This window comes from Cucurbita moschata, unplaced genomic scaffold (genome assembly GCF_002738365.1).
Source record: "Cucurbita moschata cultivar Rifu unplaced genomic scaffold, Cmos_1.0 Cmo_Scf00064, whole genome shotgun sequence".
NCBI classification, from domain to species: Eukaryota; Viridiplantae; Streptophyta; class Magnoliopsida; order Cucurbitales; family Cucurbitaceae; genus Cucurbita; species Cucurbita moschata.
Genome location: NW_019268580.1, coordinates 40,967 through 68,007, shown reverse-complemented (window position 1 = coordinate 68,007; position 27,041 = coordinate 40,967). Strand labels below are relative to the sequence as shown.

General features: G+C 38.0%; 1 protein-coding gene and 1 pseudogene across 7 annotated transcripts; both read right to left on the bottom strand.

Moving 5' to 3' along the window:
* LOC111437654 (subtilisin-like protease SBT3.7) lies at positions 1-26,031 on the bottom strand. 7 transcript variants are annotated; one of them, XM_023075728.1, is made up of 10 exons: positions 17,384-17,542; positions 17,224-17,315; positions 4,625-4,722; positions 4,020-4,181; positions 3,221-3,882; positions 3,065-3,120; positions 2,748-2,984; positions 1,632-1,749; positions 1,271-1,463; positions 1-634 (listed from the first exon to the last, which is right to left on the bottom strand). In XM_023075728.1, exons 1-10 carry the CDS (start codon positions 17,477-17,479, stop codon positions 81-83), a joined length of 2,268 nt encoding a protein of 755 aa, XP_022931496.1. In that variant the 5' UTR covers positions 17,480-17,542; the 3' UTR covers positions 1-80. The 7 variants fall into 7 exon arrangements, with proteins under 7 accessions (XP_022931496.1, XP_022931497.1, XP_022931495.1 ...); XM_023075729.1 differs by lacking the exon at positions 17,224-17,315 and adding an exon at positions 4,813-4,904; XM_023075727.1 differs by lacking the exons at positions 17,224-17,315; positions 17,384-17,542 and adding exons at positions 4,813-4,904; positions 4,982-5,135.
* On the bottom strand, positions 20,441-26,000 carry LOC111437656 (annotated as a pseudogene).
* Positions 26,032-27,041: the final 1,010 nt, after the last annotated feature.

The window sequence follows — 27,041 nt, the reverse complement described above, 5'->3', positions numbered from 1 at the left end:
TTACACACAAATAGAATTCACACATTTATTCATCACACAATAAGTAGCCACAGGCTACATAATTTTAGCATACAAGACAATCAAAAGAAATCAAAACGCACAGACAAAGGGCTTTTAACAAGATGAACACCATCGGTCCATGTCAAGCTTCCAAACGAGTACCCATAGTTCCTTTGAAGAGTACTCGAAAACTTAACCTTAAACGAAATCTTCTTCACATTGGAATTGAACACCAACACCCGGGGGTTCACTCTAACCTTGGACCCAGGTGGAGCCTTAATCACCGCCTTATAAACCGCCGTCAAGTTCCCCACATTCGTCACAGTTCGAGTCACAGTGGTCGAGTTTGTCAGCGCCGGTACAGTAATGGTCGGCAGATTCAAATCCAAAACAGAGGCCCTCTTCGATGGACACACTATTTTCTGCTGCGATAGGTGAGAAATTTCCGCCTTCGTATAACCCATGCTGCACATGTAATAATATATGTAATCCGTAGCTCCCAGATCGTAGATCAGGCCTGGGTCGACGGCGGCGTTGGCGTCCACCACTCCGCCGCCGTAGTCAAATGGGTCCGCCACTTTCGGTGGACTTCCTTCAGCAAAAATTGGCAATCCTGATGGGTCCTCTACACGAGCTACATTCACGAAAATGGAAGTGGATTAATACGATTTAAAATTCACTCGCTATGGAGATGTTTCCACACATTTATAAAAATGTTTCGTTCCCATCTCTAACAGAGGTGGGATCTCACAATCCACGGCTATGAGGCCCAGCGACATTGTCGGCTTTACTCAAGATTTTAAAATGTTTTGTTCCCTTCTCCAAACGAGGTGGGATCTCACAATCCATCCCCTCTGAGACCCAACATTCTCACGGGCTTCACTCAAGGTTTTAAAATTGATGTCTGGCTCAAGGCCAAGCGTCCTTGCGGGTTCCCTTCTCATGTTTGGCTCTGATACTATTTATAACCGTCTAACTTTATGAGATATTGTCCTCTTTGTTCTTTCCCTTTCAGACTTCACTCAAGTTTTTAAGATCATGAGGTTGACGACCATACGCAATGGGCCAAAGCAAACAATATCTATTCACGATGGACTTGGACGGTTACAAATGGTATCAGAGCGAGACACCTGGGGTGTGCTAATAAAGACCTTGGACTCGAAGGAAGGTGGATTGTGAGATCCCACCTCTCCTTAGCGTACGTGTGTTAAAATTTTGAGGGAAAGGAACGGAAAACTCAAAAAGTACTATCGGTTAGCTTTATGCGTACCGGTGGTAATGAGGGCTGATTTAATGGCGGCCGGTGACCAAGTAGGACGTAAGGATTTAATAAGAGCGACGATACCAGAGATATGAGGCGTAGCCATGGAAGTCCCTGACATTGCTGCAAACCCTTTGTCACCGCCCTTGTGGTTGGGTGGAACGGCAGCTATAATGTTGGATCCGGGAGCGGCTATGTCAGGCTGTTCATAAGGACACAATTCATTTGAACTTAAATATGTTCATAAAGTTCAATTAAATTACAATTTTTTATATTTCCATTATTTTTTGGAATCGGTGCTCCAATCCCGTGAAAAATAAATGTAAAATTTTATAGGAACGAAAATTGAAATAGGTATCAATAAGGTAACCTTGAGGATTCCGGGGGAAACAGAATTTGGACCTCTGGATGAGAAATAAGCGATCCGAGATGATATGGGCTTGCCGACTATGGTTCGTGTGGCCTTCAACCTTATCAATGCCTTCTCACTTTACGAAAATGGCACAAATTAGATCAAAACAAAAAATAATACCCTAAAACATTAAATCACATCAATAATACTAATAATGTAACACTTTAAGTCCGTTGTTAGCAGATATTATGCGTTTTTGCTTGTTACGTATCGTCGTGTCATCAGCCTCACGCTTTTAAAATGTGTATGTTAGGGGAGAGGTTTCCACACTTTTATAAACAATGTTTCGTTCTCCTCTCCAATTGATATGAGATTTGAGATTTCTCGAAACATTCTTTATAAGAGTGTGAAAGCCTCTCCCTAACATGCACATCTTAAAACATTGAGGGGAAGTCCAAAAAGGACAATATTGGCTAGCAATGGGCTTTCCCTTTCGGACTTCCCGTTAAGGCTTTAAAACGTATCTGCTAGGGAAAAGTTTTCACACTCTTACAAAGGGTGTTTCGTTCTCCTCCCCAATCAATGTGGGATTGTGTCCCCAACCAATGTGGGTTCTCACAATCCACCCTTTGTGGGGCAAGCGTACTCGCTGACATTTATTCATTTCTTTAATCGATGTGAGACCGCCACCAAATCCACCCCCCTTCGAGGTCCAGCGTCCTACTAGCACACCGCCTCATATCTACTCCCCTTTGGGGAACAACGAGAAGGCTAACACATTGTCTAGTGTCTAGTTTTGATACCATTTGTAACAGTCCAAGAACATCGCTAACAGATATTGTCCTCTTTGAGTTTTCCCTTTTGGGCTTTCACTCAAGGTTTTAAAACGCGTCCGTTAGGGAAAGGTTTCTACACCTAGTGTTTCGTTCTCCTCCTCAACTAATGTGAGATTGTGTTCCCAACTAAGGTGGATTCTCACAAAGAGAACTGTCAATAAGGATGCCGAGCTTCAAATGGAGTAGATTATGAGAAAGAATACAAAAAAAGACAATATCTATTCACGGTAGACTTGAACTTAGATTATTATATTAAATTTTGAGAGTTGTACGAGGAGATTAGGTTGGAGATAGTTACTCGCTGAGGATGTAAGTCAATAATTTAGTGCCAACGTGGGTATCCACATGGATGCATGGAACATCACAAGGACCCAAGATGTCGGTATGTTGGCCGGCGTAAATTACTCCAACCACTTTTGCTTGCTTCACCGGCATCACCGGGTTGGATGCAGCCGCCTTCATAGCTAAATCAATGAAGCAGAGAAGAACCACGTTCCCACCTGTGGGGATATCACTTCCCAAATGCCCTGCACATCTGCCCTCCAAAATAATCAAAATCCCCACCAAAAATCTAACAAAATAATCAAAATTAAACCATAACAGGCTCTTAAAAACCTTCTGTCCATGACCACCAGCTTCCCGACAACGTCCTTTTTCAAGAAGGTTTGTCCCTGTCATATAGCCCGATAAAGTTAAACCCAATAATTATATGACCAAATTGAAATATGAACTTAATTAATTGGTCCTAATAAAGAGGGTGAGTGTCATTACCAAATAAGTAGCGTTATCTCCAAGAGTAGTAATAGAAGTAAGAAAGGCTCTATCGATAGTACTCGCAGCCACGGTAAAAAGCCACGGTGCGACGTTTACCACCGTCTGTTGAATTGAGCCTTCATTGCCGCCCGCACACACAACAGAAACCCCCCTCGCAATGGCATGAAACGACCCAATAGCGACCGTGTTCCATTCACTGACATCCGGAGGCAGAGGAATTGATCCGCCAATTGACATAGACAGCACATCCACACCGTCGTGAATGGCCTCATCTATGCCCTTCAATATGTCCGCCGCTGACCCTAAGCGTCTATCACTCCATATGACCTTGTATATGGCCAACCGTGCCAATGGTGCGCCACCTCTCAACGTGCCGCGCCTATTGCCAAAGTAGCTGACGTTTCTTACAAATGCACCCCCGGCTGTGCTGGCTGTGTGGGTTCCATGTCCTTTGTTGTCTCGTGCAGATAAGTAATCCTTGAATACCGCCTCCTCCCCATGGTCGGCTATTAAGGCACGAGCGAACCAACGCGCTCCAATGACCTTTTTGTTGCAATGAAAGGAATTGAAGTCTTCCCCTAATTGGCAAATGCCTTTCCATCGTGATGGTATTGGCCCCATTCCTTTGTCATTGAATGACTCCGATTCCGGCCAGAATCCTGCGAGTGAGTCCCAAAGCAAAGCCACGAGAGATTACGCTCAAAGAGACGATATCATACCATTGTGGAGTTCAGTGATTCCTAACAAGAACATGAAAGAAGAAAAATATTATTATGGGATGGGCCTAAAAATATACCTGAATCAATGACACCTATGATGACATTGTCGCCCATTTTCGCTCGATGGAGAAGGTTCGAGGACGCAGATGGGGAAGACGAGAGGCCGAGAAAATCCCAACTTCTTGTTGTATGCATTTTGTATAGCGAACTTGGAAAAACTCGAGCCACTATTGGCATTCCTGTTCTTCCATTTGGAGTTCACGATAACAGGATTATAGTTAGTTAAATTACAAGTTTAGTTCATTGAACTTCTGGGTTTGTGTCGTATATGTGAGCTAAAAACTTAAACTTGATTTAACATAAAAAGTTACTATGGATAACTTTAATAGAATTGTCGGTAGATATAATGAATAAGTTACTATAGAAGAATCCATAGTCGGTAGTAATTGACAAATTATGACACAATTTAACGTTTTAATTTGAAAGATTGCTGGTGGTTATACTGTAGGAAGATAATTAGCACTTTTATCTTCACTAAAATTCATGGGTAATTAATGTTTTATTGCAGTAAAACTCATGGGGTATGTTCTTTTTCAGAACAACAAAGAGAATTGAAAAGTTAGGTGTTTAATATTTTTTTTTTGACATATTTCGAACGTGGGTCATATCCAACAGTACTTACGTGCTAGCTTTTGAGCCTGAGAGTTGGTGAGCTTGGCGGCAAATCCAGAAAAGCCATGTTTATAACTATACACCATAGATTCCAACGACTTCTCCTTGCTTCATTATCAAGATCAGAATAAACACACAATTTCTCGAATGAAAATCAACAAAAAAAAATAATAATAATACAAAATCGAACGAGATTACCTTCTCAAAACACTTTCCAATAATTCATGGTGAGAATGAGTTGTCAACTTAACATCATCATACGGCCTTTCTCCCAAGTAAACAATATGAACCTAAAGAAATGGTCAAATTCTTAAAAGATTTTGATTTCATCCATCATGAAAAGCAAAACAAAAGAGTTGAATGATACCTTGGAATTTTGATCATCAACTTCAGCCATGGCTGAAAACACAGCATAAATTGTCACGATAGCGACAGCAAGCATGAAAGAAGGAGCTTGGTTGTTCTCCATTGTTGTCTCTCGTTGAGCTTTCTCGGACACCTCTCAAATACATCAAAGAAGAAAGAAATAGAAAACGATTGGCAGTGGGAAATGGCTACAAACATTCGTACTTTTATAGAAAAAGTGGATGGAAATGTAGCACCTTTAAGCTAAAAGTGAATCTCATTTTTATAAGTCCACCGCTAGTAGATATTGTCTTTTTTGAACTGTCCCTTTCAAATATTCCCTCCAGGTTTTTAAAACGTGTCTGCTAGAGAAAGCTTTTTACACTCATATAAGAAATGATTCGTTTCCTTCCTCAATGTGTGATCTCACAATCCACCTCCTTTAGGGGAGAGTCAGTGTCCTGGCCAACACACTACTCGTTGTCTAGCTCTAATATCATTTCTCGATTTAAGTGTATTATCTTTGTGTAAGAAACGTGACAAAATATTTTTAACAATGTAAATGAATTATTGAAAAAATATTATAATCGATAGAGTTGATTTAAGTTTAAGAATCTCCATATATTATGGGTCGCAGACTTGATAAGCATCTAATGAAACCTAACGATCGAGAAGGCAGAAACCCCTAAACTCACGAGTGCTATTGGAATTAAATCCAAAAATAAATAATTTACCAATATTTGTCGGTACTTTATTTTAAAAAGAAAAATACATTTTAATTTTTAAAAATGTTTAAAAATGCTCAATTTTTTCTCGAGTTTCGATAATATCTTTGAACTTTTTTCGTTAAACTTTATTATAAAATTAACCATAAATTTTTTTCAAATAAAATATAAAATTTATAAGTATTTTTTATTAATTTAACTGAAGAAACAAATATAATTATTTAAAAATAAAATAAAATAATTATCCAACAAATCTTAATAATCTAATCTAGGAAAATATATGATTGAAATATTGCCGATTTTTCGTTCTTTATTTTCATAATTTAAAAACGTTTTAAAAAATATCTCAATTTATGTGAAAATAAGAAAATAAACTAATAAATAATTTTGATTTACGAACAAAGTGATTTGAAAGGAACGAGGAAAAATGGAGATGAATGTATATGGGGACGAGCACCAGCCCTTGTCGGTGGGTCGGTGGTTTTATGAAAAGATGTGGGACTAAGATATTTCTTCTCGTAGTCAATAACATGTTTTAATCCACTTGAAATATTCTCTGTTTTAGTAAAAAATTGTTATAATTTTAATATTAATAGAAAAAATTAGAGATACGTCGCTATTAACATTAAATTTTAATTTATAATCGATATTTCAATAATTATAACAAAATTTAGTAATTTATATAAACATAAAATTTTATTTCTCTACAAATAAACCAATCCAATTGTTAGGAATCACGACTCACACAATAGTATGATATTGTCCACTTTGAGCATAAGCTCTCGTGATTTTGCTTTGAGTCCAATAAATCAAACAAGTCTCATTATCATGATAAAATAGACAAAAACTTTATCTTTAAAAACATCATCGGACGTTACATTTTGTTACAAGGTTTTCATTTCTATAAATGTTAAATTTTTTTTCTTTAATTGTTATTTAAAATGGACTAATTTAATAATTAATAGGGTTAAAAGTAAAATTTGATTGGAAAGAAATTTATTGTTAGCGTTAATATTTAATCAGATTTCTTACGTCCAATTCTTCACTTACGGTATCATATTTCAAAAATATTCTTAAACTTTCAAGAGTAATATTAAAAAATTCGGAGAAATCTATGAGGTGTCGATAGACGAATTTTTTTTTACTTCTATATAGTTATGGTAAGATTCTTTTTTAATTTTTTTTTTATATATAGGTAAATGGTGTTGATGTATTTTTAAAATTTTATTGATATTTTTTAAATATAGTATTAACAGTAAAGATATATATATATATATATTAAGTCGGAGGATATTAATGAAATTCTTTAAAGTTCAAAGTTATTTTTTAAACAAAATACTAACCGTCTTCGTCCAAAACTTAATATTTTCGAGACTTTATTGAAATTTTAAAGATATTATTAAAAATTTTGAAAGTTTAAAGGTATTTTTACATGAACGTTAAAGTTTATAGGTATAAAATTAATTTAGCCAAAAATCAATTATGGATTTATTTTTAAGGTGGGATCCACTTAAATTGAAAGTCCATATTGAGAAATCTTCACTCCAAGCAAAGAGTTCGACATACGGTACCAAATAGAAACAATTAAGTCAAATCATCACTTATTAGTATGACGTGTACGATATTTATATCAAACAATATCTGCTACCTATAGTAGACACGTTTTATATTTGAGTTGAGTTGAAATAGATAAAATTTTATGGATTGAATTAGTTTATAAATTCTCCTAAAAATCAAATTGGATAAAATCAAACACGGCCGAAAGTATTACTAACTTTAAAAAAAATATTTTTTTCTCACTATATATATTTATTTATTTTATGTCCGACACAATTTTTTAATATTATTGAAATTAAATTATAAATATAAATAAATAAATAAATAAATGTTTTATTAAAAAAAATAAAAATTTAAAGGAAGGATTGGTTTAGATTAAAAAAATTTACGACTAAAACAATTGAGTTTTGTTTAAAAAAATCTCTAATTTACATCAATATGTAAGTAAAGTTGCTTCATTTTAATACGATAACCGTGACTACAACTTAACAATAATAATAATTTTTTATTATTTATTTATCGAAGTTAAAGGTCTAAATTTCAACGTCTTATCCTATATATTTCCCCAATCGATCTAGTCCCAGTTCCCAACCTTTAACAATAATAGCCAAACGCCAAAAATTGTAGTGAGATTGAGAGAAGGAGCGATTTGAATGATTGGAAAGGGAGGTCATTTTATAGGACGGGATTTCATTGCTTCTCGGAGTTGGTTGGGATTTCTGTGGAAGAAATTGCTTCCACCTCCTTAGTAACTAAATTTATTAAACAAATTACTCCTTTTTCTATCTTTATAAATGTATTTACTAGTGTCCCTTCAACACCCTCCCTTCAATTGAATTTTGCAGAAATTAGTTTAGGATTTCACTTCATCTTCTTGATATACATCTTGAAATACATCTTGGATTCTGCACATCCCCATCTTTCTTCTAAACTTCTCGAACAATAGTTGTTTCAAGGGCTTTGTGAATAGGTCTGCGATTTGTTCATCACTTTGGCAAAAGTTGAGTTCAATAATGCCTTCTTTACACAAATCACGCAAGAAATGAAATCGAACATCGATGTGCTTGCTCCTTCTATGCAACAAAGGATTTTTAGACAACTTAATAGTTGACATATTATCACAATATATAGCCGTTGTACCTAGTTGCTTCTGATTAAGAATTTCAAGTATTTTTCTTAACTAAATTGCTTGGCACGAGCATGCTGTTGTTGCCACGAATTCTACTTTTGTAGTTGAGAGTGTTACAATAGGTTGCTTCTTTGAAGACCAGCAAATATCCATAAACTCATCATGAAAATACTCCCTGAATTATTTTTACGATCATCTATATCACCTGCATAGTCACTATCTGTATAGCCAACCATCTTCGGATCATCTCCTTTCTTGTAGAATACCCCCAATCAAAGGTTCCTCTGACCTAACGATGTATCCTTCTTGCTGCATTGAGATGTTTTTCCATTGGATGCTCCAGGTAACGACTTATCATACTAACCGCATACATGATGTCTGGTCTTGCTGAAGTTAAGTACATCAAACTTCCCACAATTTGTTTGAAGTACCTATTATCAACCTCTCGCCTTTCAATATCCTTGTGCAACTTCGAACCCAATTCTGATGGAGTTCCAAATGTGCACTCATCCAATTTAAATATTTCCAGTAATTCTTGAGCATATTTCTTCTGACAGATAAAGTTACCTGTGGGAGTTTGAGTAACGTTTACTCCAAGAAAATATCTCATCAAACCAAAATATGTCATTTTGATTCCTTCATCATGCTCTTCTTAAAAAATTTAAACATTTCTTCATTATTGCCAGTAAATATTAGATCATCAACATATAAGCAAATAATGAGAATGTTACCTCCATTTTCAGTTTTTACATACAATGTGTGTTCATATGGGCATTTAGTGAATCCCATCTTTTCAAAATGAGAATCAATGTGACTGTACCATGGCCTCGGAGCTTGCTTCAAACCGTACAAAGCTTTCTTCAACTTGTATACTTTTTCCTCTTTACCTTTTTGAACAAAACCTTCTGGTTGCTCCACATATACCTCTTCTTGAAGCTCTCCAGGTCGGAAGCCGATTTCACATCAAGTTGATAAATAGGCCAAGATTTTTGTGTTGCAATAGAAATTATAAGCCTAATAGTATCTTGACATGTCATTGGTGCAAATACCTCCTTATAATCAACTCCATACTTCTGCTTGTATCCTTTTGCAACGAGTCGCGCCTTGTACTTATCCACCTCACCGTTTTCATTCAACTTGGTTTTGAAAACCCATTTTACTCCGATTGTTTTCTGCCCTCTAGGAAGATCAGTGAGCTCCCAAGTCTTGTTCTTCTCTATGGATTTGATTTCACTGTCCATAGCTTCCTTCCATTTCTTCTCCTTTACTGCTTCTTTATAGACAATTGGATCACTATCCATAAAGAATGCAAAATAAGTACTATCACTTGATTCATAGTCCATCTCATAATCAACCATCCAATTTAGTCTTTTTCTTGTTCTTGAATTTCTTTGATTATGATCATGATCTTCTTCTGCTGGTTCTTCTTGTTGAGCTTGTGACGAGCTCTCTCCATGCTCATAGTGAGGCTGAATAGGGGCTTCAGTTTGTTCTTCTTCAAGATCTACAGGAATCTGCTGATTCACAGTGATCTTTTCTTCCCATGTCCAAATCTTCTTTTCGTCAAAGATTACATCACGACTTACCACCACCTTCTTTGTCAAAGGATCATAGAGCTTGTACGCCTTAGAAGTCTCACTTACTCCAAGGAACACACACTTCAAACTCTTGTCCTCAAGTTTCTTTCTTTTCTCATCAGGAATGTGTGCATATGCTATGCACCCAAAGATTCTAAAGTGGTCTATTGTAGGTTTTCTTCCGCTCCATGTTTCTTGTGGAGTCATATCTCTAACAGAAAAAGTAGGGCTCCGGTTGAGAATGTGAACGTTCCACACGACAGCTTCTGGCCAAAATTCCTTCAGGACTTCTCCTTTATTTAGTAAACTTCGAACCATGTTGAGAATGATCCTATTTTTCCTTTTGGCCACGCCATTTTGTTGTGGTGTATATGTTGTTGTTAACTGCCTCCTTATGCCCTTTTCTTCCCAAAATTTAATAAACTCGTTCGAGCAGAACTCTCCACCTCTGTCAGTTCTTAAAGCCTCGACTCTTCTTCCAGTTTCTGTCTTCATAGTAGCACACAATTTTTTGAAGCAATTAAAGGCTTCTGATTTGGCATGCAAGAAATAAGTCCACATTTTTCGACTAAAATCATCGATGAGGGTCATGAAATATTTCTTGTCACCATTTGATGCTGGAGAGATGGGACCACATATGTCTGAATGAATCAATTCCAAAATTGCTTGAGCTCTTCTTGATTTTCCAGATGGAAAAGAATTTCTTTCATGTTTTGGTACCACAGCTCTCGCAAATTTCTGTTGGAGGAGTAATATCTGGCAACCCAATTACCATCTTCTTTGAAAACAACGTCTTTAATCCTTTGAAGTGTAGATGACCATATCTAAAATGCCAAAGCCAGATGGTATCTTCTTTCTTCACCATCAAACTTTTGGCAACAAAACGTCAACGGATATAGACGGTTGGTGGTCATCTTCATCTTAGCAATCGATCCTCTTTTGGAGTCATAAATCTCACATTTATAATTTTGGAATGTGATCACATACCCCTTTTCTTGTAACTGACCGATACTAAGTAAGTTGGCCTTTAGATCAGGAATGTAGAATACATTAGAAATAGACTCTACAAAGCCATTTCTAGTCTTGATATCTACGGTTTCTTTCTCCATCACTTGAATAGTTGAATTGTTGCCAACAGAAACCGTAGTATGAAAATTTTCATCCAGAGTTGAGAAGAATTCCTTACAACCTGTCATATGGTTGCTGCATCCAGAGTCTACGACCCATACACCTTGATCTGCAACCTTCATAGCATGGAATGACATTAATAATGTTTCTTCTTCTCTTCTCTCCACAAAATTGAATTGATCTTTTTTCTCCTTTCAGAGCCTGGTATAGCATTCATTTTTGTAATGTCCAAGGCGTCCACATCTGTAGCATTCCATCTTAGACTTGTCAAAGTGTCTCTTGCCTTTGTTGTCATAATCGTTTCTGACTATATCTGTTGACCTGCCAACATCTCCACTTCTTTCTCGACTGCCTCTTTTTTGCCCTCTAGCTCTAGGGCTTGAAGTTTCACCTGGTGTGGATATCTTTAAGGTTGTCATCTCCTCTACTGCACTTGTACGATTGAGTCTCTGTTCATGTACAAAGAGGGAGCTTTGGAGTTCATCTATTTACATCTCTTCGACATTGTTTGCTTCTTCGATAGAACATACAATGTAATCAAACTTTGGAGTTAGTGATCGCAAAATCTTTTCTGCGACCGCAACATCCGTGGTTGAATCACCATGCATCCTCATTTTACTTGCAAGACTCATAACCTTGCCAATATAATCATTCACCGTTTCTCCCTTGCATTTGGAGAATTCCAAAGTCTCTTCTAACTGCTTGAAGTTGAGAACGCTTTACTCTGGTTGAGCCTTGATACTTCCTCCTCATATAATCCCAAATTTCCTTGGATGTCGAAGCATTGTTTCCAAGATAGTCCTGTCAATTGGACTGAAATAAATAGTTCTTGACCTTCAGGGTCCTTCAACTTCGATGCTACCAACAATTGCTATTGACCAGCTGAGAGTACCTCGCCTTCATTTGGCTCTTCATAACCCGTCTCCACCATATCAAAAAATATCGAGAAAATTTTCCTTCAACATCGCCCAATGATCATAATGACCATCGAACCTCGAGATAGCGGGCTGAACGTAGATCTCAACTAGTTTTTCTGCTGTCATTCTTGCTACTGCAAGATTGCTCTGATACCAGTTATTGGTGACAACAAAAATTGAAGTGAGATTGAGAGAAGGAGTGATTTGAATGATTGGGAAGCGAGTTCAGGATGGATTTCATTGCTTCCCGGAGTTGGTTGGAATTTCTGTGGATTAAATTGCTTTCATCTCCTCTTCTCTACAGTAACAAAATTTGTTAAACAAATTACTTTTTCCATATTTAAAAATGTATTTATTAGTATCCCTTCAACAAAAACACACTTAAACAAATTACACACAAACAGAATTCAAACATTTATTCATCACACAATAAGTAGCCACAGGCTACATAATTTCAGCATACAAGACAATCAAAAGAAATCAAAACGCACGGACAAAGGGCTTTTAACAAGATGAACACCATCGGTCCATGTTAATCTTCCAAACGAGTACCCATAATTCCTTTGAAGAGTACTCGAAAACTTAACCTTAAACGAAATCTTCTTCACATTGGAATTGAACACCAACACCCGGGGCTTCACTCTAACCTTGGACCCAGGTGGAGCCTTAATCACCGCCTTATAAACCGCCGTCAAGTTCCCCACATTCGTCACAGTTCGAGTCACAGTGGTCGAGTTTGTCAGCGCCGGTATAGTAATGGTCGGCAGATTCAAATCCAAAATAGAGGCCCTTTTCGACGAACACACTGTTTTCTGCTGCGATAGGTGAGAAATGTCCGCCTCCGTATAACCCATGCTGCACAGGTAATAATATATGTAATCCGTGGCTCCCAGATCGTAGATTAGACCTGGGTCAGCGGCGGCGTTGGCATCCACCACTCCGCCGCCGTAGTCAAATGGGTCCGCCACTTTTCGTGGACTTCCTTCAGCAAAAATTGGCATTTCTGATAGGTCCTCTACACGAGCTACATTCATGAAAATGGAAGTGGATTAATACCGTATCGGTTTAGAATGCACCCACTATGGAGAGGTTTTCATACATTTATAAAAATGTTTCGTTCTCTTCTCTAACCGAGGTGGGATCTCACAATCCACCGCTATGAGTCCCGGCGACATTGCCGGCTTTATTCAAGATTTTAAAATGTTTTGTTCCCTTCTCCAACCGAGGTGGGATCTCACAATCCATCTCTTACGAGACCCAGCATCCTGATGTTTGGCTCAAGGCCCAGCGTCCTTGCGGGTTCCCTTCCCCAATTGATGTCTCGCTCTGATACTATTTATAACCGTCTAAGTTGAGAAGATATTGTTCTTTTTGAGCTTTCCCTCTCGGGCTTCACTCAAGTTTTTAAAGTCTTGACGACCTTGCGTAATGGGCCAAAGCAAACAATATCTACTCACAATGAACTTGGACGGTTACAAATGGTATCAGAGTGAGACACTTGGGGTGTGCTAATAAAGACGTTGGACTCGAAGGAAGGTGAATTGTGAGATCCCATCTCTTCTTAGCCTACGTGTGTTAAAATTTTGAGGGAAAGGAACGGAAAACTCAAAAAGTACAATATCAGTTAGCTTTATGCGTACCGGTGGTAATGAGGGCTGATTTAATGGCGGCCGGTGACCAAGTAGGACGTAAGGATTTAATAAGAGCGACGATACCAGAGATATGAGGCGTAGCCATGGAGATATGAGGCGTAGCCATGGAAGTCCCTGACATTGCTGCAAACCCTTTGTCACCGCCCTTGTGGTTGGGTGGAACGGCAGCTATAATGTTGGATCCGGGAGCGGCTATGTCAGGCTGTTCATAAGAACACAATTGATTTGAACTTAAATATGTTCATAAAGTTCAATTAAATTACAATTTTTTATATTTCCATTATTTTTTGGAATCGGTGCTCCAATCCCGTGAAAAATAAATGTAAAATTTTATAGAAACGAAAATTGAAATAAGTATCAATAAGTATGTACCTTGAGGATTCCGGGGGAAACAGAATTTGGACCTCTGGATGAGAAAAAAGCAATCCGAGATGATATGGGCTTGCCGATTATGGTTTGTGTGGCCGTCAACCTTATCAATGCATGGTCACTTTACGAAAATGGCACAAGTTAGATCAAAACAAAAAATAATACCCTAAAACATTAAATCACATCAATACTAATAATGTAACCGTTTAAGTCCACTGTTAGCAAATATTGTCCGTTTTTGCCTGTTACCTATCGTCGTTGGTCTCACGGTTTTAAAACGTATATGTTAGGGAGAGTTTTCCACACTTTTATAAACAATGCTTCGTCGTTCACCTCTCCAACTGATGTGGGATCTGAGATTTCTTGAAACATTTCTTATAAGAGTGTGAAAACCTCTTTCTAAAACGGGAAGCCCAAAAAGGACAATATTGGCTAGTGATGGGCTTTCCCTTTCGGACTTCCCCTCAAGGTTTTAAAATGTGACTGGAAAAAGTTTCCACACGCTGTAAAGGGTGTTTCGTTCTCCTCTCCAACCAATGTAGGATTGTATCCCCAACCAATGTGGGTTCTCACAATCCACCCCTGTAGGGCCCAACGTACTTGTTGACACTCATTCTTTTCTATAATCGATGTGAGACTATCACCAAGTCCTTCTTCGAGGTCCAGCATCCTTACTAGCACACAGCCTCATATCTACTCCTTTCAGAGAACAACCAGAAGGCTAACACATTGCCCAGTGTCTAGTTCTGATACCATTTGTAACAGTCCAGGAACACGGTTAGCATATATGTCCTCTTTAGGTTTTTCCTTTCAGGTTTCCACTCAAGGATTTAAAACGCGTCTGCTGGAAAAGGTTTCCACACCCAGTGTTTCGTTTTCTTCTCCAACCAATGTGAGATTGTGTCCCCAACCAAGGTGGATTCTCACAAAGAGAACTGTCAATAAGGATGCCGAGCTTCAAATGGAGTAGATTATGAGAAAGAATACAAAAAAGACAATATCTACTCACACTAGACTTGAATTCAAATTGTTACATTAAATTTTGAGTGTTGTAGGAGGAGATTAAGTTCGAGATAGTTACTCGGTGATTAAGTAATTGAATAATTTAGTGCCAACGTGGGTATCCACATAGATGGATGGAATATCACCAGAACCCAAGATGTCGTTATGTTGGCCGGCGTAAATTACTCCAACCACTTTTGCTTGCTTCCCCGGCATCACCGCGTTGGATGCACCCGCCTTCATAGCTAAATCAATGAAGCAGAGAAGAACCACGTTCCCACTTATTGGGATATCACTTCCCAAAATCCCTGCACATCTGCCCTCCAAAATAATCAAAATCCCCACTAAAAATCTAACAAAAATAATCAAAATTAAACCATAACAGGCTCTTAAAAACCTTCTGTCCATGACTACCAGCTTCCCGACAACGTCCTTTTTCAAGAAGGTTTGACCCTGTCATATAGTCAGATAAAGTCAAACCCAATAATTATATGATCCAATTGAAATATGACCTTAATTAATTGGTCCTAATAGGGAGTGTGAGTGTCGTTACCAAATAAGTGGCATTATCTCCGAGAGTAGTAATAGAAGCAAGAAAGGCTCTATCGATAGTACTCGCAGCCACAGTAAAAAGCCACGGCGCGACGTTTTCCACCGTCTGTTGAATTGAGCCTTCATTGCCGCCCGCGCACACAACAGAAATCCCCTTCGCAATGGCATGAAACGACCCAACAGCGACGGGGTTCACGTCATAGACAACCGGAAACAGAGGAATTGATTTGCCAATTGACATAGACAGCACATCCACACCGTCGTGAATGGCCTCATCTATGCCCTTCAATATGTCCGCATCTGACCCTAACAGGCTATCACTCCACAGGACTTTGTATATGGCCAACCGTGCCAATGGTGCGCCACCTCTCAACGTGCCGCGCCCATTGCCAAAGTAGCTGACGTTTCTTACAAATGCACCCCCGGCTGTGCTGGCTGTGTGGGTTCCATGTCCTTTGTTGTCTCGTGCAGATAAGTAATCCTTGAATACCGCCTCCTCCCCATGGTCGGCTATTAAGGCACGGGCGAACCAACGCGCGCCGATGACCTTTTTGTTGCAATGTGAGGAATTGAAGTCTTCCCCTGATTGGCAAATGCCTTTCCATCGTGATGGTATTGGCCCCATTCCTTTGTCATTGAATGACTCTGATTCCGGCCAGAATCCTGAGAGTGAGTTCCAAAATAAACCCACGAGGGCTTACACTCAAAATTGACAATATCATACTAGTGTGGAGATCAGTGATTCTTAACAGAAACAAGAAAGAATAAAGAATATTATTATAGGATGGGCCTAAAAATATACCGGTATCAATGACACCTATGATGACATTGTCGCCCATTTTCGCTCGATGGAGAAGGTTTGAGGACGCTGATGGGGAAGACGAGAGGCCGAGAAAATCCCAACTTCTTGTTGTACGCATTTTGTATAGCGAACTTGGAAAAACTCGAGCCACTATGGGCATACCTGTTCTTCCGTTTGGAGTTCACAATAACAGGATTATAGTTAGTTAAATTACAAGTTTAGTTCACTCACTTATGGGTTTGAGTCAGATTTGTAAACTAATAAACTTAAACTTGACTTACTAAAAAAAAAGTTACTATGGATAACTTTAATAGAATGGTTAGTAGACTTACGAAATAATAATAAGTTACTATAGAAAAATCGGTAGTAATTAACAGTAGAATGGTTAGTATAGTAATTAACCGGAGAATTGGTGAAACAGTAATAATAGTATTGGTAGTAATTGACAAATTATGACCCAGTTTAGCGCTTTAATTTGAAAGATTGTCGGTGGTTATTAACTCGAACAGAAAAAGTTTAGAAAGTGTAGGAAAAAATGAGTATTTTATGTGCAGTAAAATTTATGGGATGTATGTTCTTTTTTAGAACAACAAAGAGAATAGAAAAGCTAGGTGATTAATATCTTTTTTGGACATATTTGGAACGTGGGTCATATCCAACAGTACTTACGTGCTAGCTTTTGAGCTTGAGAGTTGGTGAGCTTGGCGGCAAATCCAGAAAAGCCATGTCTATAACTATACATCATAGATTCCAACGACTTCTCCTTGCTTCATTATCAAGATTAGAATAAACACATAATTTCACGAACGAAAATCAACCCAAAAAGAAAATAATACAAAACCGAACGAGATTACCTTCCCATAACACTTTCCAATAATTCATGGTGAGAATCAGTTGTCAACTTAACATCTTCGTACGGCCTTTCTCCCAAGTAAGCAATATAAACCTAAAGAAATGGTCAAATTCTTAAAAGCTTTTGATTTCATCCATCATGTAAAGTAAAACAAACTATACCTTGGAATTTTGATTATCAGCTTCAGCCATGGCTGAAAACACAGCATAAATTGTCACCACAGCATGCATGAAAGACGAAGCTCGGTTGTTCTCCATTGTTGTCTCTCGTTGAGCTTTCTCGAACTCCTCTCAAATGCATCAAAGAGGAAAGAAATAGAACATGATTGTCTGTGAGAAATGGCTACAAACATTCGTGCTTTTATAGAAAAAGTTGATGGAAATGTAGCGCCTTTAAGCTAAAAGTGAGTTTCATCTTTATAAGTCTACCGCTAGCAGATATTGTCTTTTTTGAGCTGTCTCTTTCGAACGTCTCATCAAGATTTTTGGAGTCACACCCTTTTAAGAAATGCTTCGTTTTCTTTTCCAATATGTGATCTCACAATCCACCTCCTTGAGGGGAGGGTCAGTGTCCTAGCTGACACATTATCCATTGTCTAGCTCTAATATCATTTCTCGATTTATGCGTATTATCTTTGTGTAAGAAACGTGACAAAATATTTTTAATAATGTAAATGAATTATTGAAAAAATATTATAATTGATAGGATTGATTTAAGTTTAGGAATCTCCGTATATTACGGGTCACCGATTTGATAAGCATCTAATGAAATCTAATGATTGAGAGGGCGGACACCCCTAAATTCATGAGTGCTATTGGAATTAAATCCAAAAATAAATAATCCACCAACATTTGTCCCTACTTTATTTTAAAAAGAAAAATACCTTTCAATTTTTAAATGTGTTTAAAAATACTAAATTTTTCTAGAGTTTCAGTAATATTCTTGAATTTTTTTTCGTTAAATTTTAATATAAAATTAACCATAAATTTTTTTAAAATAAAATATAAAATTTAAAAGTATTTTATTAATTTTATAATTATTTGAAAATAAAATAAAATAATTATCCAACAAATATTAATAATCTAATCTAGAATCTAGGTTGTGTTTTTGTAGGGACCCGTTCAATCATTATTCTCCCCAACAGAAACCTAGGAAAATATATTATATAAATATTTTGTAGAAAAAAATAAATTATATAAAAAAAAAACCCCTCAAATTTATATCAAGTTATTATTTTGAAAAATATTAAAAATATTGAATTCACAATTAATTTCATTGAACATGTTTTTAGAATTATATGATTGAAATATTACAGATTTTTGGCTCTTTATTTCCATAATTATTCAAAAAGGTTTTAAAAATATCTCAATTTATGTGAAAATAAGAAAATAAACATAAATGAAATGTTAATAAATAATTTTGATTTACGAACAAAAGTGATTTGAAAGGAATGAGGAGAAAATGGGGATGGATGTATATGGGGACGAGCAGTAGCCTTTGTCGGTCGGTGGTGCTTATGAAAAGATGTGGGACTAAGATATTTCTTCTCGTGGCCATTAACATGTTTTAATCCACTCGAAATATTCTCTGTTTGAGTGAAAAATCTTTATAATTTTAATATTAGTGGAAAAAATTAGAGATATGCATGCCAAGAGAAACCGTAGTATGAAAATTTTCATCCAGAGGTCGAGAAGAATTCCTTACAACCTGTCATATGGTTGCTGCATCCAGAGTCTATGACCCATAGACTTTGATGACCCATAGACTTTGATCTGCAACCTTCATAGCATGGAATGACATTAATAATGTTTCTTCTTCTCTTCTCTCCACAAAATTGGATTGATCTCTTTTCTCCTTTTAGAGCCTAATATAGCACTCATTTTTATAATGTCTGAGGCATCCACATCTGTAGCATTCCACTTTAGACTTGTCAAAGTGTCTCTTGCCTTTGTTGTCATAATCGTTTCTGACTAGATCTGCTGACCTGCCAAAATCCCCACTTCTTTCTCGACTGCCTCTCCCACGACCTCTGCCTCTTCTTTGCCCTCTAGCTCTAGGACTTGAAGTTTCACCTGGTGTGGATATCTTTAAGGCTGTCATCTCCTCTATTGCACTTGTACGATTGAGTCTTTGTTCATGTACAAAGAGGGAGCTTTGGAGTTCATCTATTTGCATCTCTTCGACATTGTTTGCTTCTTCGATAGAACATACAATGTAATCGAACTTTAGAGTTAGTGATCGCAAAATATTTTCTACGATCGCAACATCCGTGATTGAATCACCATGCATCCTCATTTTACTTGCAAGACTCATAACCTTGCCAATATAATCATTTGGTATTTACTATGCGTGATTGAATCACCATGCATCCTCATTTTACTTGCAAGACTCATAACCTTGCCAATATAATCATTTGGTATTTACTATATTGGGCCCAGCCGGCATTTCATTTCAATCGTAGTAGGAAAGTGAAAAATGGTGTTATGGTAATAAGTAGTCCCTAGCGCTCATTCGGCAAAGAAAGGGCGATTGCCTTTTCTACTTTTATTCATCCGTTTCTCCCTTTTGTATTTAGAGAATTTCAAAGTCTCTTCTAACTGCTTGAAGTTGAATACGCTTTACTCTCGTTGAGCCTTGATACTTCCTCCTCATAGAATCCAAAATTTCCTTGGATGTTTTTTTTCTGAAGCATTGTTTCCAAGAGTCCCATCAATGGATTGAAATAAATAGTTCTTGACCTTCAGGTCCTTCAACTTCGATGCTATCTACAGTTGCTGTTGACTAGTTGAGAGTACCTCGCCTTCATTTGGCTCTTCATAACCCGTCTCCACCATATCAAAAATCCATCAATATCACCCAATGATCATAGTGACCATCGAACCTCGGGATGGCGGGCTGAACGTGGCTCTCAACTTGTTTTTCTGCTGTCATTCTTGCTGCTGCAAGATCGCTCTGATACCAGTTATTGGTGACAACAAAAATTGAAGTGAGATTGAGAGGAGGAGTGATTTGAATGATTGGAAAGGGAGTCATTTTATAGGACGAGATTTCATTGCTTCCTGGAGTTGGTTGAGATTTCTGTGGATGAAATTGCTTTCACCTCCTCCTTCTCGGGAGTAACTAAATTTGTTCAACAAATTATACTTTTTCTATCTTTAGAGATGTATGCACTAGAGTTCCTTCAACAAAGACACACTTAAATAGAATTCACACATTTATTCATCACACAATAAGTAGCCACAGGCTACATAATTTTAGCATACAAGACAATCAAAAGAAATCAAAACACACAGACAAAGGGCTTTTAACAAGATGAACACCATCGGTCCATGTTAAGCTTCCAAACGAGTACCCATAGTTCCTTTGAAGAGTACTCGAAAACTTAACCTTAAACGAAATCTTCTTTACATTGGAATTGAACGCCAACACTCGGGGCTTCACTCTAACCTTGGACCCAGGTGGAGCCTTAATTACCGCCTTATAAACCGCCGTCAAGTTCCCCACATTCGTCACAGTTCGAGTCACAGTGGTCGAGTTTGTCAGCGCCGGTACAGTAATGGTCGGCAGATTCAAATCCAAAATAGAGGCCCTTTTCGACGGACACACTGTTTTCTGCTGCGACAGTGGAGAAATTTCCGCCTCCGTATAACCCATGCTGCATAGGTAATAATATATGTAATCCGTGACTCCTAGATCGTAGATCAGACCTGGGTCGACGGCGGCGTTGGCATCCACCACTCCGCCGCCGTAGTCAAATGGGTCTGCCACTTTCAGTGGACTTCCTTCGGCAAAAATTGGCAATCCTGATGGGTCCTCTACACGAGCTACATTCATGAAAATGGAAGTGGATTAATACCGTAACCGTTTAAAATGCACCGGCTGTGGAGAGGTTTCCACACATTTATAAAAACGTTTTGTTCCCCTTGAGAGGTGGAATCTCACATTCCATCCCTTACGAGACGCAGCATCCTCACGGATTTCACTCAAGGTTTCAAAACTAATGTCTGGCTCAAGGCCCGGTGACCTTGTGGGTTCCCTTTTCCAATCGATGTCTGACTCTAATACTATTTGTAACCGTCCAAGTTTAGGAGATATTGTCCTATTTGAGTTGTCCCTTCCGAGTTTCACTCAAGCTTTTAAAACTGTGAGGTTGACGACCATACGTAATGGGTCAAAACAAACAATATCTACTCACGGTGAACTTGGACCATTACAAATGATATCAGAGCGAGACATCTGAGGTGTGCTAATAAAGACGTTGGGCTCGAAGGAAGGTGGATTGTGAGATTCCACCTCTCCTTAGCCTACGCGTGTTAAAATTTTGAGGGAAAGGAACGGAAAATCCAAAAAATACAATATATGTTAGCTATGAATGTTAGAGCGAGAATATGTATATTTATGCGTACCGGTGGTGATGAGGGCTGATTTAATGGCGGCGGGCGACCAAGTAGGACGTAAGGATTTAATAAGAGCGACGATACCAGAGATATGAGGCGCAGCCATGGAAGTCCCTGACATTACTGAAAACCCTTTGTCACCGTACTCGTAGTTGGGTGTAACGGCAGCTATAATGTTGGATCCGGGAGCGGCTATGTCAGGCTGTTCATAAGAACACAATTGATTTGAACTTAAATATGTTCATAAAGTTCAATTAAATTACAATTTTTTTATATTTCCATTATTTTTTTTGGAATCAGTTCTCCAATTCACACCAAAAATAAATGGAGAATTTTATAGGAACGAAAATTAAAATAGGTACTAATAAGTATGTACCTTGAGGATTCCGGGGAAATAGAATTTGGACCTCTGGATGAGAAATAAGCAATCCGAGATGATATGGGCTTGCCGACTATGGTTCGTGTGGCCCTCAACCTTATAAATGCCTTGTCACTTTACGAAAATGGCACAAATTAGATCAAAACAAATAATAATACCCTAAAACATTAAATCACGTCAATACTAATAATGTAATAGTTTAAGTACACTGTTGGCAGATATTGTCTATTTTTGCCTGTTACTTTTGGTCGTTGGTTTCACAGTTTTAAAACAATCTACTAGGGAGAGGTTTCCACACTCTTATAAAGAATGTGGGATCTGAGATTTCTCTCCCTAACGTGCACATTTTAAAACATTGAGGGGAAGCCCAAAAAGAACAATATTGGCTAGCGATAGGCTTTCCCTTTCGGGCTTCCCCTCAAGGCTTTAAAACGCAGAGTGTTTCATTCTCCTCCCCAACCAACATGGGATTGTGTTCCCAACCAATGTAGTTTCTCACAATTCACCCTCTTTAGGGCCCAGCGTCCTCGCTAGCTCTCATTCCTTTCTCTAATCGATGTGGGACTGCCACCAAATCCCCCATTCGAGGCCCAACGTCCTTACTAACACATCGTTTCATGTTTACCCCCTTCAGGGAACAGCGAGAAGGCTGGCACATCGTCCGATGTCTGGCTCTGATACCATTTGTAAGGGCCAGGAACATCGCTAGCAAATATTGTCCTCTTTGGGCTTTCTCTTTCGGGCTTCCCCCAAGGCTTTAAAACGCGTCTGCTAGAAAAAGGTTTCTAAACTATTGTAAAGAGTGTTTCATTCTCCTCCCCAACCAACGTGGAATTGTGTTTCCAACCAATATAGTTTCTCACAATCCACCCCCTTTAGAGCCCAGCGTCTTCGCTAGCACTCGTTCCTTTTTCCAATCAATGTGGGACTGCCACCAAATCCACCCCCTTCGAGCCCCAGCGTCCTTACTGACACACCGCTTCATGTCTATCCCTTTCAGGGAACAGCAAGAAGGCTGACACCATTTGTAACAGCCCAGAAACACCGCTAGCAAATATTGTCCTCTTTCGGCTTCCCCTCAAGGCTTTAAAACGCATCTACGAGTAAAAGGTTTCCACACCCTTCTAAAAAAATACAATATCTACTTACGATAGACTTTACTTGAATTGTTACATTAAATTTTAAGCATTGTGGGACTAGATTAGATTCGAAATAGTTACTTGTGGTGGAGGTAGTAATTGAACAATTTAGTGCCAACGTGGGTATCCACAAAGATGCATGGACTATCACAAGGAAGCAAGTTGTCTTTCTGTTGGCCGACTTGAATTATTCCAACCACTTTTGCTTGCTTCACCGCCATCGCCGCCATCGCCGCGTTGGATGCAGCCGCCTTATCATCTAAATCAGTGAAGCAGAGAAGAACCAGGTTCCCACTTTCGGGGATATCACTTCCCGAAAGCCCTGCACATCTGCCCTCCAAAATAATCAAAATCCCCACTAAAAATCTAACAAAATAATCAAATTTAAACCATAACAGACGCTCTTAAAAACCTTCCGTCGTAGGTGGACACCAGCATCCCGACAATGTCCTTGTCCAAGAAGCTTTGTCCCTGTCGGGTAAAACCCATAAATATATGATCACTATCCCCATAAATTCAAACCCATTAATTATATGATCCAATTATCTATATCTTATAAAAAAAAATTGATTGAAGTATTTTAAAAATAAATTGTCTAGACTCTGCTAATCAATAAACTCGAGTGCAGCCGTTTCTAGAGTTGTAACAGCTCAAGCCCAAGCCCAAGCCGACCGCTAATAGATATTGTCCTCCTTGAATTTTCACTTTCAGACTTCCCTTCAAGGCTTTAAAACATAGAGGGTATATTTTCACACCCTTAGAAAGTGTGTTTCGTTCTCATCTCACTCATGTGGAACATCACAAAAGTATCTTATAATCTCTTCTCGATTACTCCTAATAAACGGTGTAATATTTTCATCTCAAGAAATATGAACTCCAGTGCAATAGTTTCTAGAGTGCCTTATAATTTCTTCCTAATAAACAGTGTAATATTTTTCATCCCAAGAAGTATGAACTCCAGTACAGTAGTTTCTAGAGTGTCTTATAATCTCTCCTTGATTAGTCCTAATAAATAGTATGAGTGTGAGTATTTTCCACAAAACAAAGAATTGTGTTCGTAGAAACAAAAACAGCTTAATAATGCGGCGAAGCAATTACCAAATAAGTGGCTTTATCTCGAAGAGTAGTAATGGAAGCAAGAAAGACTCTATGAATGGTAGTGGCAGCCGCAGTAAAAAGCCAGGGCGCAATGTTTTCCACCGTTTGTTGAATTGAGCCTTCATTGCCGCCCGAACACACAACAGAAATCCCCCTCGCAATGGCATGAACCGACCCAACAGCGATGGGGTTCCCATCACTGACCTCTGTCACCATAGGAATTTTTCTGCCAATTGATATAGACAGCACATCCACACCGTCGTGAATGGCCTTATCTATGCCCTTCAATATGTCCGCATCTGACCCTAACAGGCTATCACTCCACAGGACTTTGTATATGGCCAACCGTGCCAATGGTGCGCCACCTCTTAACGTGCCGCGCCCATTGCCAAAGTAGCTGACGTTTCTTACAAATGCACCCCCGGCTGTGCTGGCTGTGTGGGTTCCATGTCCTTTGTTGTCTCGTGCAGATAAGTAATCCTTGAATACCGCCTCCTCCCCATGGTCGGCTATTAAGGCACGGGCGAACCAACGCGCGCCGATGACCTTTTTGTTGCAATGTGAGGAATTGAAGTCTTCCCCTGATTGGCAAATGCCTTTCCATCGTGATGGTATTGGCCCCATTCCTTTGTCATTGAATGACTCCGATTCCGGCCAGAATCCTGAGAGTGAGTTCCAAAATAAACCCACGAGGGCTTACACTCAAAATTGACAATACCATTAGTGGAGATCAGTGATTCTTAACAGAAACAAGAAAGAATAAAGAATGTTATTATGGGATGGGCCTAAAAATATACCAGTATCAATGACACCTATGATGACATTGTCGCCCATTTTCGCTCGATGGAGAAGGTTCGAGGACGTAGATGGGGAAGACGAGAGGCCGAGAAAATCCCAACTTCTTGTTGTATGCATTTTGTATAGCGAACTTGGAAAAACTCAAGCCACTATTGGCATTCCTGTTCTTCCGTTTGGAGTTCACGATAACAGGATTATAGTTAGTTAAATTACACGTTTAGTTTATTGAACTTCTGAGTTTGTGTCGTATATATGAGCTAAAAACTTAAACTTGATTTAACATAAAAAGTTATTATGGATAACTTTAATAGAATTGTCCGTAGACATACTGAATAATAAGTTACTATAGAAGGATCGGTAGTACAGTAATAATAGTATTGGTAGTAATTGACAAATTATAACCCAACTTAGCGTTTTAATTTGAAAGATTGCTAGTTGTTATATAGGAAGGTAATTAGTGTTTTATTGCAGTAAAATTCACGGAGGTATGTTCATTTTCAGAATAACAAAGAGAATTGAAAAGCTAGGTGTTTAATCTTTTTTTTTTTTTACATATTTCGAACGTGGGTCATATCCAACCGTACTTACGTGCTAGCTTTTGGGCCTGAGAGTTGGTGAGCTTGGCGGCAAATCCAAAAAAGCCATGTTTATAACTATACACCATAGATTCCAACGACTTCTCCTTGCTTCATTATCAAGATCAGAATAAACACATAATTTCTCGAACGAAAATCGACCCAAAAAGAAAATAATACAAAACCGAACGAGCTTACCTTCCCAAAACACTTTCCAATAATTCATGGTGAGAATCCGTTGTCAACTTAACATCATTGTACGGCCTTTCACAAGTAAACATATGAACCTAAAGAAATGGTCAAATCCTTAAAAGATTTTGATTTCATCCATCATGAAAAGCAAAACAGAAGAGTTAGAATGATACTTTGGAATTTTGATCATCAGCTTCAGCCATGGCTGAAAACATAGCATATATTGTCACACACAAGCATGAAAGATAGAGCTTGGTTGTTCTCCATTGTTGTTGTCTCTCGTTGAGCTTTCTCGGACACCTCTCAAATGCATCAAAGAGGAAAAAAATAGAACACGATTGGCTGTGGGAAATGGCTACAAACATTCGTGCTTTTATAGAAAAAGTTATGGAAATATAGTCCCTTTAAGCTAAAAGTGAGTCTCATCTTTATAAGTCTATCGCTAGTAGATATTGTCTTCTTTGAACTGTCTCTTTCGAACATCTCCTCAAGATTTTTGGAGCCACATCCTTACCAGAAATGCTTCGTTTCCCTCTCCAATCAATGTGTGATCTCACAATCCACTTCCTTGAGGGGAGAGTCAGTGTCGTGGCTAACACACTACCCATTGTCTAGCTCTAATATCATTTCTCGATTGATGCATATTATCTTTGTGTAAAAAACGTGACAAAATATTTTTAATAATGTGTAAATGAATTATTGAAAGAATATTATAATTGATAGGGTTGATTTAAGTTTAGGAATCTCCGTATATTAGGGGTCACCGACTTAATAAGCATCTAATAGGCAAAAAACCCTAAATGCATAAGCACCATTACCATTGGAATTAAATCCTATTTATTTTAAAAAGAAATATACCTTTTAACTTTTAAAAGTGTTTAAAAATTCTTTTTTTTTTTTTTTTTAGGTTTGTTGAACTTTTTTCGTTAAACTTTAATATAAAAAAGTATTTTTATTAATTCAACGAAGAAACAAATATAATTATTTAAAAATAAAATAAAATAATTATCCAACAAATCTTAATAATCTAATCATTATTCTCCTCGACAGAAACCTAGGAAAATATATTATATAAAAATAAAATGTTAATAAATAATTTTGATTTACGAAGAAAAGTGATTTTGAAAGGAATGAGGAAAAAATGGGGATGAATGTATGGGGACGAGCACTAGCCCTTGTTGGTCGGTTGGTGGTGTTTATGAAAAGATGTGGGACTAAGATATTTCTTCTCGTGGTCAATA